General features: G+C 37.5%; 1 protein-coding gene across 3 annotated transcripts in view; it reads right to left on the bottom strand.

The window, feature by feature from the left end:
* The window catches only part of CERS6 (ceramide synthase 6), a 354,269-nt gene that overhangs the window by 137,239 nt on the left and 204,721 nt on the right, over window positions 1-12,309 (bottom strand). For all 3 annotated transcript variants that reach the window (XM_070357931.1, XM_070357951.1, XM_070357941.1), the window contains exon 4: window positions 6,982-7,039. In XM_070357931.1, the coding sequence (XP_070214032.1) occupies window positions 6,982-7,039 (58 nt within the window). The remainder of the gene's footprint in view (window positions 1-6,981; window positions 7,040-12,309) is intronic.

Raw genomic sequence — 12,309 nt, 5'->3', positions numbered from 1 at the left:
ACAGACGGGGAGTTTTTTAATGAAACTTCCATATGTCTTTGCCATTTAAATGCAACCCAACTTCAAAAAAATTTTTCTCTTTTTTAAAAGTTACAACTGCAAATACTTTCATAATCCATAGTTTCACAAATCATGCACAATCATTTCCATCTTAATTCCTGTATCTTAAGGTTAACTTTTTAAATAAAAAAGAAAATAGTAAAGATATTTTGAGAAAAATTAACCATCCACAATTCCTCTCTAAAAGAAGTCTTAACATTTTTACCTGTTATATCCAATTTGCTATATATATATGATTTTAAAAGCAAAATCAATGAGCTTTCAAAGCAATGAGTTTGTTACTTATTTTCATGTAACGTTCTACTTAATATTTTACTAGCACTACAAATAATATCGTAATTTTATAGTTATTATTTTTAAGTAGTTGCATGCTATTTTGCCATTTTGATAACAACAATGTAAACAATTCTAATATTAGGCATCAAGGTTGTTTTGCATTCTATTTTGGATTTGCTGTATAATTTGCATATAAGTGTATGTGTATATAAATATTTTTAAGTTGTAATAAAACTTTATACATGTATATTTTTTGCTTTCATATAATTCATTCCTCAGGATAAATTCATAAGAGTTGAATTGCTAAGTCACAGTATATGAACATTCTTATGGTTATTATTCTACATCACCATTTTGCTTTCTAAACAGGTTTGTACCAGCTTGCCATAATGATCAGCTATTTCAAAATCTTCACTGAATTATGGAGTAAGAGTTTTAAAATGTTATATATATTAAAAATAATAAAATAAAAATAATTTAAAATGTTGCATTAGTCTACATTACTAATTTTAGAGATGTAGCAATTCAATCCCAGAGAATCTAACTTGTTTAACATTGCAAAACTGATTAATGGCCAGGTCTTCTGGCTCCTTCTTCAGGGTCCTCACTGAAACACACTATCTTCAGTTTCTCTTTGGCTTCAGAATATTCTTCTCAGATAGGATACCAGATATAAGTCAAGGGCAAATGAAAGGTATGAGGGAATCAGAAAATATTCAAGAGGACAGATGTGGGAAGGAGATATGAAGATACAATAAGGAGAAGCCTTGAAAGGCAATTTCCTCAGGTCATGCCAGATAATTTCCATTCCAGGTAGCTCATTTACCTGTTTGCAAGCCTAAAAGCAAAGTCAGGACAAAGGATTTCACTGGACTAGATGGCAGCTGCAGCACAAGATGGAAAGCTTCATGTCAGAGGATTGTAGGAGACAGGCATTCACAGCTGTGAGCCCCCTCTAAATCAGTAATAATTAGTGTTACATCTTACATTTTCAAAATACTACAGAGTTTCCACAGAACTCCTACATGCAAGCTAAGAAAGCCAAGGCAAGCATCATCTTCCCATTTCACAGACAAGAAAAATAAGGTTTCAGGGAGCAAAGGTACCGTTAAGCTCAACTGGCAGAGCAGAGACTGAAACTTCAGTCCTGTGATGTTCTCCCATAGTAATGTGACTTCTATTTCGTAGTCTGGTGAATTTATTAATAAAAATTAAAAACATTTCTTGAACTGCTAGATTTTGAAACTAGTTTTCTAAATTTTATTTTATTTTTTTAAAACAACCTAGAAATTGTAAAGACCACAAGACTGGCAGAGATTCTTTCTTCAGGCAAGTCAATTGATTCTTTTAAAATTGTTTCTTCTTTTCTGAAATGAGAAATTTGAGGCAGTTGATCTTTAGGGTCCCTTTCCAATGTCTACTGTATTCTATGACATTTGATGGGGCCTTTTTCTTAAGTAAAACTCCCAGTGTCAAGAGTCCTTAAACAAGCGATGTGCTGTAAGCAATTTCAAATTTTTTTAAAATAATACAAAAAAACTCTTACTGGACACATATTATAATGACTGGACAATTTTTACTTCCATATCAAAATAGGCAAAAGGATGACAATGCTGCTTTCACTTCAGAAAGATTCCAAGAGAACTAACAAGGAAAAGGGAACACCTTGAAACATGACACCAGAGGAATATTCTGGCTTTCTTTGCTGACCTTTGAAAAGCACACCCAATGAATAATGAGAAGTTATGCCATAATTCAGGCCAGGTTCGGAAAGTTTAAGGGAAGTGGGTAAAGTGCTCAGTTGGCCAAGGTACTTTTCAAATGTGAGTTTTCACCCCTGGTTAGTCATGAAGTCAATATAATCTGCAGCAATTTGCATATTTTTAAAATGTAATGAAATAAATTATGGTAAGTTGTCAGACTGTATCATAGAATGCAGCACAGTGGGAAGTCTGCTTTTTTTTCTTTTGCATAAAAGAATTTTATTTAGTGGTCAGATCCCAGTGAATAATGCCTGTCATCGCTTGATTCTGTTAACATGTGGTATTAGATATGCTCTTAACAAAGTGTATAGCGCATCACCAAAAGCTATTTAGTTTGGATTAGGTAGAGTAAAAGATAACTTCAAAAATCTTTGTTCTTTGATAGAATTTCTAAAATATAAAAATGAAAAAAACCCAAAGCAGTATTCAAAAATGATAAATGTCACTCCAGGATCCTTGCCTGGGAAATCCCTTGGACAGAGGAGCGTGGCGCACTATGGCCCAAAGGTTTGTGAAGAGTCAGACGTGACTGAGCAGCAATAGCAGCAGCCTTTCGAGAACACTCTGTGCTTGTTTCTTTTTCTCATGTTTTACTTATCCCTTAGAGGTAGTCTCACTCCCCATCTAACCCTCACTCATGATTTCATAAGGTGGACAGTCTTGAGCTGGCTCCAAGGAGCTGGTCCCTTGCTGAGCTCTGACTCTAGGTAGGCATTAGAGGAGGCAGGAAGACTGCTAGATGAAGAAAGGATGGCTCCTTTCTGTTTTGCTTCCCGTTCTCGCCTTCACCCCCAGCCCCACTCCCACCCCACCCTCCAGCATGCATCTGCACCCCAGACAGTGCATCCCAGCGGCTGCAGTTGGTTGCATTCTTCCCTCATTCTCCGAATCAGCCTCCTTGTGGTTTCTGAGACATAACAGCCGGTCAGCGTTTTCTCAGCAGAGGCCTGTCCAGCTCCATGGTTCCTTCTTCAAGTGTCCAGGTTCTAATAACTCCAACCCCTCACCACAAGCCTCCATCCTCAGAGCTATAGCTTCTTCCTGCTGTTGCTGCCTCCATGAGACCTCAGTGCAGCACTGAGCAAAGTGTTGTGGGCAGACAAGCGCCAGTCCTTGAAATGTGTGTTACTGTTTCATCAGAATGTCAATTAACTACGTTGCTAAGCGCACTGTTCAGTTCAGCCGATTCTTCTTCAGAGACAGACTCTCAAAAAAAGAAGCAGTGAGTTGATTTACATTCAAGTCAAGCTCCTTATCTCATGGCAGACTGGTAGCAAACAGCAGATCAATTACTCTGAATAGTATCATCTTAGTGACTGGCTCTTAGTTTATAATTCTTTACATTATAGTCACTCCAAGAATCACTCCTATGATTTCTATCTCCTAATGGAGACCCTGACTGATAGAGAGATTAGGTAGAGATATATTTTGAGTAAACTTTATTTTAATTATATATATGCATGTGTAAGGGCTTTCCAGTTTGTGCTAGTGGTAAAGGACCCGCCTGCCAATGCTGGATACATAAGAGACGCAGGTTCGATCCCTGGGTCAGGAAGACCCCTTGGAGGAGGGCATGGTAACCCACTCTATTCTTGCCTGGAGAATCCCATGGACAGAGTAGCCTGGTCGGGCTATAGTCCACAGGGTCACAAAGAGTCAGACATGACTGAAGTGACTTAGCACACACACACGCATGCATGTGTAGAAAACTGTGATATAAAATGTGCCTTATGGTCAAAAAGTTGTTACTATATTAGCCTAATGGATAGATTACGTAGAAAAAAAAATTACCTAAGTCCTGGTTGCAAATGTATCTCATGGATTTCCTGTGACACTATATTTTTAAAAAATTAGTAAAGGAACTCAAAGAAAGTATTTAAGGAACTCTACTCAATATAAACTTCCACCTACAAATGAGAAAAAAGGTAATAATAAGTGAGAGATAACTTACTCTATTTTCAAAGGTTTGACATATGGTTCCTTTCAAGACCTAGAAAAATGTATTAATTTGTGTGAGTACATTGTGTGCTGGGACTTCGGAGTACCTCAACTAATTCTGTGCATTCTTTTATGAAGTACTTGTCTCTGCCAATCATATTTATGGAGCAAAGAGTCACTTGTGTCAACAATTACAGGAGCAGACTATTAAAACTATTTAAATATTTTAGATTCTACTATTTAAATACATCCTACTAACTCAACAATGACTTCACTTAATAGTTCACTAACGTGTGTGTAAGGTCTTGCCTGCCAGGGTCTACTTCTATCATCAGAGTTACTGCTGTCTCTAAGGCAGGTTTGAGCTAAGAAAGCAAAGACAGCATATAACATCTACGCACCTAAGCACTGGCTCCTCAGCATAAATGAGGTGCACCCTCTTATCTGTCATCATGAAACTATAGAAAACATTTTGTTGATTTCCTATGAGTGAACACACACATACACTTTCTTTGTAGGATGCCTGAAAATATGAGGCCAATGATTTCATCCTTTTTATAGAACTATCCATAGGGTGGCCACACAATTGATCACCTATACTGGGTCAGTACAAGAGGGAGGTAGGTGCCCAGGACCCTGAGACAATTCATGTGGAAGTCAGCCTGTGTCTTGCTCTGAAGATATGTTCACACATCAACTATAGGATCTATGACACAGTGGAGGGGAAATCAACACAGAGTAAATGATAAAAGGTACAACAGATCAATATTTCTCTTACGCTTCTAAATACCTTGCATACGAAAACTATTTCTAGTCACATAGGGTCTTTTCCCATCATATAGCCTTTCTTCAGAAAAACTGGAATATGTTAAAGTTCTACAAACAGAAACAACAACTACATTAGGTTAAGTTTCCTAACTTAGCCAAAGAAGGAAGTCCTCTGAAAACCATGCTGTGGTTCAGGCAGGCTGGTAGAGTGGGGGAAAGTACTAGAATAAGAGAGAGCAGTGTATGTTCCACTTCAGATTCAGCCCTTTCATAAACTCACTGTGTGACCTGTAGAATGCCACCTACCCTTTCTGGATTTCCCGCTCCCTCAGCCGTGAAATGAAAGAGTTGGACAAGATAGCTTATGATGTCCTCTGCGGTTAGCTCAGTCATATGGATTCTACGTACACTTTTCTATCTTGCATTATGACCAAACTCTAAACCATACAGCTCATCCCAAACTGAGTGCTTCTTAGTATCAAAGGAAGAAACCCCCAATACAAATTAATCCAACAAGAACAACATCTAGCTCTCTTCATTTTAAGCATTTATTACATATAGAAGCAGCTGAAATGGTTACAGTTTAAGGAACAACAATTTTCAAGCAAACATTCCATTGAGAAACTCTCTTACTGCCTTCTACAGAGCCACTGAAAACTAGGGAATGAAAACTACTATCGTTCCATTTGGTTCCACTTGGTCTGTGTAGGGACAGAATGAAGCAGAGCTGTGTCAAAGTGTCTCCTGTTCTGATGACAGATGGCCAGGCTTACTGAACGAGAGCTTTTAAAAGAGACCACATCCTGCAGATCTAGGGAAAAGGGCAAAAAAGCGCTCCTGGCTCTCACCATCTCTCCTTGCTCACCATCATCAATAGAACCTGACATGAATTCCAAACCTTGACCTCAGTTAGCAACTCAATATTCCCATGAAGCCCAGCTCTCCCAGGTCAGCTGAAATTCCATCCAAAGTTATTTCCTCTTCTGAAGTAGTAAAGTTGGAAGTATAAAAGCTCTATAGCCATTTTTTCTCTCTACAGCTCTACAGCCAATTCTTTCCATTTCCCCCCAGATAAGTAAACTTAAAAACTGGAACAGTAGGGTTCCAAAATAAACACTTTCCACCACATTTATTTACCCCAGTTGAGAATGTCTTCATACTTAGCGTACAAAGTGAAGTTCATGCTTTTAAATCTATTCAGATGGCTGCTGGGCCATGTAGTTTTATTAAGTGAAAAATAAGTGCAGTTGCTAAAGGATAAGAGAACAAGCAAAAAGAATATTTCCTCTAGGAAACTACGATACTGGGAAACAACCATTATTTATAATAGAATTTGCCACAGGCAGACAATATCTTACAACTCAGACTTAAAAAATATATATAATTTTCATACAAATATTTACATGAGAATTTACAAGTAAGGAATGTCACTTGGCACAATGCCCCACTTTGAAAATAAAAATGTGCTAAATAAAGATAACACTGATACCACTTTAAAGGATAACACCATAAAATATTTTTAAAAAATAAGTTTCCATCTTCTGCCAACTCACTATTGTATGACTGTGAGACTTGAAGTTAAGCAGCCTAACTTGTTAGTGCTATTAAGCATTGAAATAATGAACAAAAAGACTATGACAGCCTCAAAGAATTGTTTTCATAGGTAACGGTGCCTTGTTTTATGCAGAATAGCAAAGCACAGTCTAGGAAAGGAATGGAATTTTCCACTGGCAGTTGGTGTCACCTTGTTGGTAGCTTTGCAAGACACTAAATTCTAATTTCTACTGGCAAAGGCTATGGTAATAATACTCAATGCCACAACTGACCTTTTTAAGTTGTGTGATGTGGTAACTCTAACTTCTTTTCAAGCCTCAGATGAATTTTATAAGTTCCTAAAGCCTATGGGTAGCAGATAACCAACTAGAGTGGTCCGAGGGCTTAGCAATATCTATCACTGGAAAAACTAATTATTTTCGAAACTATTTTCTACATATGCCTAAAAGTTATTTACTACAAAGAATAAATCACCAATATTTTTATAAATCAAAGAAAATGCACAAATAACTCTTAGCAAGTCTTACGACTGTTTAAAATACTACTTCTGTCACAACAGAAAGCATGAGATGTACACTTACAATTACATGAGAATTATATAAAATAATTTGACAGATCCTACCTTTTTCAGGAACCGGATTCCATAGGTAAATATATAAAGGCCATATGAAAATTTCCACCTGTGGAAAGTTTAAAAAGCATTCTATGATACTCAGTTTAAATATTTCATAGCATATTCTGAAATACATGAGTGAAAAAATTCCATTAAATGAACCCCCCCACACACACACCTTTGTCCCAACCAGGGATTAAACACAACTAGTGACTTCAGTGCAGGCTAAACATGTACACTTACCATGAATGGCATACAGGAAATATTTTAAATATTAATAATTATATTTGTAACAATTATTCTTTCGTTCAGTTATTATGTTTGCCTATTCACTCATCTTTTCTTCTTCCAGCATGTGAATTTCCTCTAGTTCATGGCTCATGAATGGATAGATTTGAACAATATGAAGGTATATAAGATAGTTTGGAATTCTTTGCCTGATACAGAGATTAAGTAAATGACTTACCTGATGTTCATTTTTAAAAGAAAAAACTTTAGTATTTTTAAAGTAGGTAACACTTTTCCCCTTCATTTTTTAACAAATTTTTATTGGCATCTTTCTGGATATCACTAAAGGAACCTATTTGGAATCCAAACCATCCATCTGATGTACAACTGTTAAGCGTCTGCCTGCAGTGCGCGAGACCCAGGTTTGATCCCTGGGTTGGGAAGATCCCCTGGAGAAGGAATTGGCAACCCACTCCAGTACTCTTGCCTGGAAAATTCCATGGACTGAGGAGCCTGGGGTCCATGGGGTCGCAAAGAGTTGGACAGGACTGAGCGACTTCACTTTCACTTTCACTTATACTATCCCAAACTCTGTCCAGCTGTTAGATGGTCACTTTTTTTAATGGGGAAAATCTTTAAGTTCTCTTTCAATGTTAGATGAATTGAACGTTTACCTCTTTTAAAGACTTTACATAAATACCAAGACTTTATATAACTTATATACATAGTGTGTGTGCATATATATAATATATGGTTACTGCAAAAAACCTCAACCTGGTAGTCAATTCCCAATCTCATTTTTTAATTTTTCTGAGTATAAATAGTTGTGCCTTTAAAAACTGGTTGATGTCACAGAACAGAATTCCTGAGATCATGCTGCTCATGGTATCTTGGGTTACAAGTTGTAAATGAACACAAAGGAGAAAGTGACTAGTTAACTTTGCAACAAGGAAATTTGCTTTCCGTGTTTCCAAGCCATGTAAAAATTTCAAATAAGAATTTTTTTTTTGAGTCTGATTTATTTTTAGTTGAAGTATAGTTGACTTACAATGTCATGTCAATTTCAGGTGTACAGCACAGTGATACATTAGTTATACATTATATATACACACTGTTTTTGTTGTTTACTAGCTAAATCATGTCCGACTCTTTTGCGACTGCCATGGACTGTAGACCATAATTATATATATGGTCTCAGTTCAGTTCAGTCACTCAGTTGTGTCCAACTCTTTGTGACCCCATGAATCACAGCACAGCAGACCTCCCTGTCCATCACCAACTCCTGGAGTTCACCCAAACTCATGTACATCGAGTCTGTGATGCTATCCAGCCATCTCATCCTCTGTCGTCCCCTTCTCCTCCTGCCCCCAATCCCTCCCAGCATCAGGGTCTTTTCCAATGAGTCAACTCTTTGCATGAGGTGGCCAAAATATTGGAGTTTCAGCCTCAGCATCAGTCCTTCCAATGAACAACCAGGACTGATCTCCTTTAGGATGGACTGATTGGATCTCCTTGCAGTCCAAGGGACTCTCAAGAGTCTTCTCCAACACCACAGTTCAAAAGCATCAATTCTTCAGCGCTCAGCTTTCTTCACAGTCCCAACTCTCACATACATACATGACCACTGGAAAAACCATAGCCTTGACTAGATGGACCTTTTTTGGCAAAGTAATGTCTCTGCTTTTGAACATCCTGTCTAGATTGGTCATAACTTTCCTTCCAAGGAGTAAGCGTCTTTTAATTTCATGGCTGCAATCACCATCTGCAGTGATTTTGGAGCCTAAAAAATAAAGTTTGACACTGTTTCCACTGTTTCCCCATCTATTTCCCATGAAGCGATGGGACCAGATGCCATGATCTTCGTTTTCTGAATGTTGAGTTTTAAGCCAACTTTTTCACTCTCCTCTTTCACTTTCATCTAGAGGCTTTTTAGTTGTTCTTCACCTTCTGCCATAAGGGTAGTGTCATCTGCATATCTGAGGTTATTGATATTTCTCCTGGCAATCTTGATTCCAGCTTGTGCTTCTTCCAGTCCAGCGTTTCTCATGATGTACTAGGCATATAAGTTAAATCAGCAGGGTGACAATATACAGCCTTGACATACTCCTTTTCCTATTTAGAACCAGTCTGTTGTTCCATGTCCAGTTCTAACTGTTGCTTCCTGTCCTGCATATAGGTTTCTGAAGAGGCAGGTCAGGTGGTCTGGTATTCCATCTCTTTCAGAATTTTCCACAATTTATTGTGATCCACACAGTCAAAGGCTTTGGCATAGTCAATAAAGCAGAAATAGATGTTTTTCTGGAACTCTCTTGCTTTTTCCATGATCCAGTGGATGTTGGAAATTTGATCTCTGGTTCCTTTGCCTTTTCTAAAACCAGCTTGAACATCAGGAAGTTCACGGTTCACGTATTGCTGAAGCCTGGCTTGGAGAATTTTGAGCATTACTTTGCTAGTGTGTGAGATGAGTGCAATTGTGCAGTAGTTTGAGCATTCTTTGGCCTTGCCTTTCTTTGGGATTGGAATGAAAACTGACCTTTTCCAGTCCTGTGGCCACTGCTGAGTTTTCCAATTTTGCTGGCATATTGAGTGCAGCACTTTCACAGCATCATCTTTCAGGATTTGAAATAGCTCAACTGGAATTCCATCACCTCCACTAGCTTTGTTTGTAGTGATGCTTTCTAAGGTCCACTTGATATACGGTCTACAGTATAGTATATATATGGTCTACAGTATGGTATATATATATATATATATATATTTTTTTTTTTTTCAGATTAATTTCCCTTACAGGGTATTACAACATATTGAGTAGATTTCTCTGTGCTATACAGTAGGTCTTTGTTGTTTATCTATCTTATATATAGTAGTGTGTATATGTTAATTCCATTCTAATTTATGCCTTTCCCCTTCCCTTCTGATAAACCATAACAAGTAAGATTTTTTGTAAAGGTTATTTAAGGAGATGATTCAGGTTACAAAGCTCTTTTGAGGTAAGAAGAAAAGAACAATAGTAGGGAGCTCAGAGAGCTGAGTAAGACTCAATGGTAGAAACAAATGTCCCTGAGTTTCATTCCTGGACTGACTGACTCTTCAAACATCCTGGAATTCAAGTCAGAAGTAACCTTTAGAGAAGAGTTTTGAACTTTAGGATTGAAAATCACCAACTAAAAATCCATAAAACCTGAATTCAGACAGGAACAAAAAGCAATGGTTCTAAAACTTCCTACAAAAGCCCTCTTCTAAGCAAAGTCAGTTTACTTACTGCAGTGTCAAAGCCAAGGCCTTAATTTTAACCCCATCTCCATTATCAATTTTTTTGGTGGCTGCGGGTGAGAGTATCTGTGTGTTTCTTTCTGTTAGGATGTATAAATTCTAAATCAGAAGTGAAGACCAGGTATGGGTCTAAGGGTGTGTATCTCATGCAGTTATACAGAGTATGATGCTAGGTTTAATGTTTTGCTGTTACTATCTTGAAATTCTTAATAATTGTTGAACAAGGAGCTCCATATTTTATTGTTCATTGGTTCCTAGAATTATATAGCTGGTTCTGGTCAAGATTCATAGATTCTCTTAACTTTGGGCAAACCTACTGATATCTCTTGACCTCAATTCCATCTCTATAATGGGAGAGTGGTTTATATTATACTGTTTTTGATATTTACACTGTTTTGATATATTGATGTCCTAAGGATTTGATGGAAAGAGTAATTTCCACTTCTCTCTAGTTCCTCTGACTCATGGTTGTGTTAAACCAGCCTAATTCACGCATTTGCAAGTCATTTTTTGGTCTCTGAAGACAAGTGAATTCACAACTCTTAGACTAAATGATTTATAACAACTGTTTCAGCTCTAGAACACTTGTTGTTCAGTCATCAAGTTCTGCCCAACTCTTTGTGACCCAATGGGCTGCAGCATGCCAGGCTTTCCTGTCCCTCACCGTCCCCTGGAGTTTGCCCAAGTTCATGTCCTTTGCATCGGTGATGTCATTCTATCATCTCCTCCTCTGTTGCCCTCTTCTCCTTTGCCCTCTTCACCTCCCCTTCACTGCCTTGTCATGTCAAAGGGACTTGCATAACTCAATGAAGCTATGAGCTATGCCATGCAGGGCACCCAAGATGGATGAATCATAGTGGAGAGTTCTGACAAAACATGATCCACTGGAGGAAGGAACAGCAAACCCCCAGTATACTTGCCGTGAGAACCCCATTAACTGTATAAGATACGTAGATCAGGCAGTTTTTACAGATAACAACAAAACTTTATGAAAATCATTGGAACCCCTATAGTCATTCATGTAACTACATTTTCTTTCATAAAATGACCCAGCTTTCATAAGACATAGGTTGTATTATAGGAACATGAATGCCTCCATCATTTGAATAACAATTTGTGATGAATATCTATAAGGCAGAGTTTATTTCCACCAAATATCTACAGAAGCAATATTTTCAAGGATTTTTCCATATTCAGGAAATCCTTTGTTTTATTTTTGTAGTTTCATGTAGGTTACAGTTTTAAATGGTGCCTAACTACCAGCCATTGACACAACCCCTCTCAGCCTCCCACTAAAATATCTATTAAAAAGAAAGGTAAATAAAGGTGCATGCAACCACAAAAAAGAAAAAATGACCTTGTACCTATTACAAGAATCAGAGAATTTACAGAAGAAAAAAAAAAGAATAAGAATAAAATTAGAAATAAAAAGGTAATTAGAGGCAACAAGAAACAAGCTATTGGTCTTAAAGGAAGTAGGAAAATCTGAGTATATCTTCCTGTCTCCACTTTCTGCCATCTTGTACAGAAATGCAAAAATCTGCATCCATCAGAAACCTAGACAGCCCTCTGTCATGAATGAAACTTTTGAGGTAGGAGGAGAATCCCCCCACCTTGTCAATTCATGACTGATCAAAAGATGAGTAAGAAAAAAGGAAGCATTTAGCACCCTGGGAGTTCCAGTTACACAGAAGGTGACTTAGAGGCAAAATGATTCATGGTGGTATTGCATTCTGGAGGTTCGAGTTCTTACAACCCATTTAACTGACAGAGAACAAGATATAGAGATAGCTGCTCTATGTGAAATTCTTCTGGTTCACTGAAAGTAGACCAAGG

This window comes from Bos mutus, chromosome 2, assembly GCF_027580195.1.
Source record: "Bos mutus isolate GX-2022 chromosome 2, NWIPB_WYAK_1.1, whole genome shotgun sequence".
Lineage (NCBI taxonomy): Eukaryota > Metazoa > Chordata > Mammalia > Artiodactyla > Bovidae > Bos > Bos mutus.
Note: the sequence above shows the minus strand (reverse complement) of the source record. Positions and strands in the feature narration are given on the sequence as shown.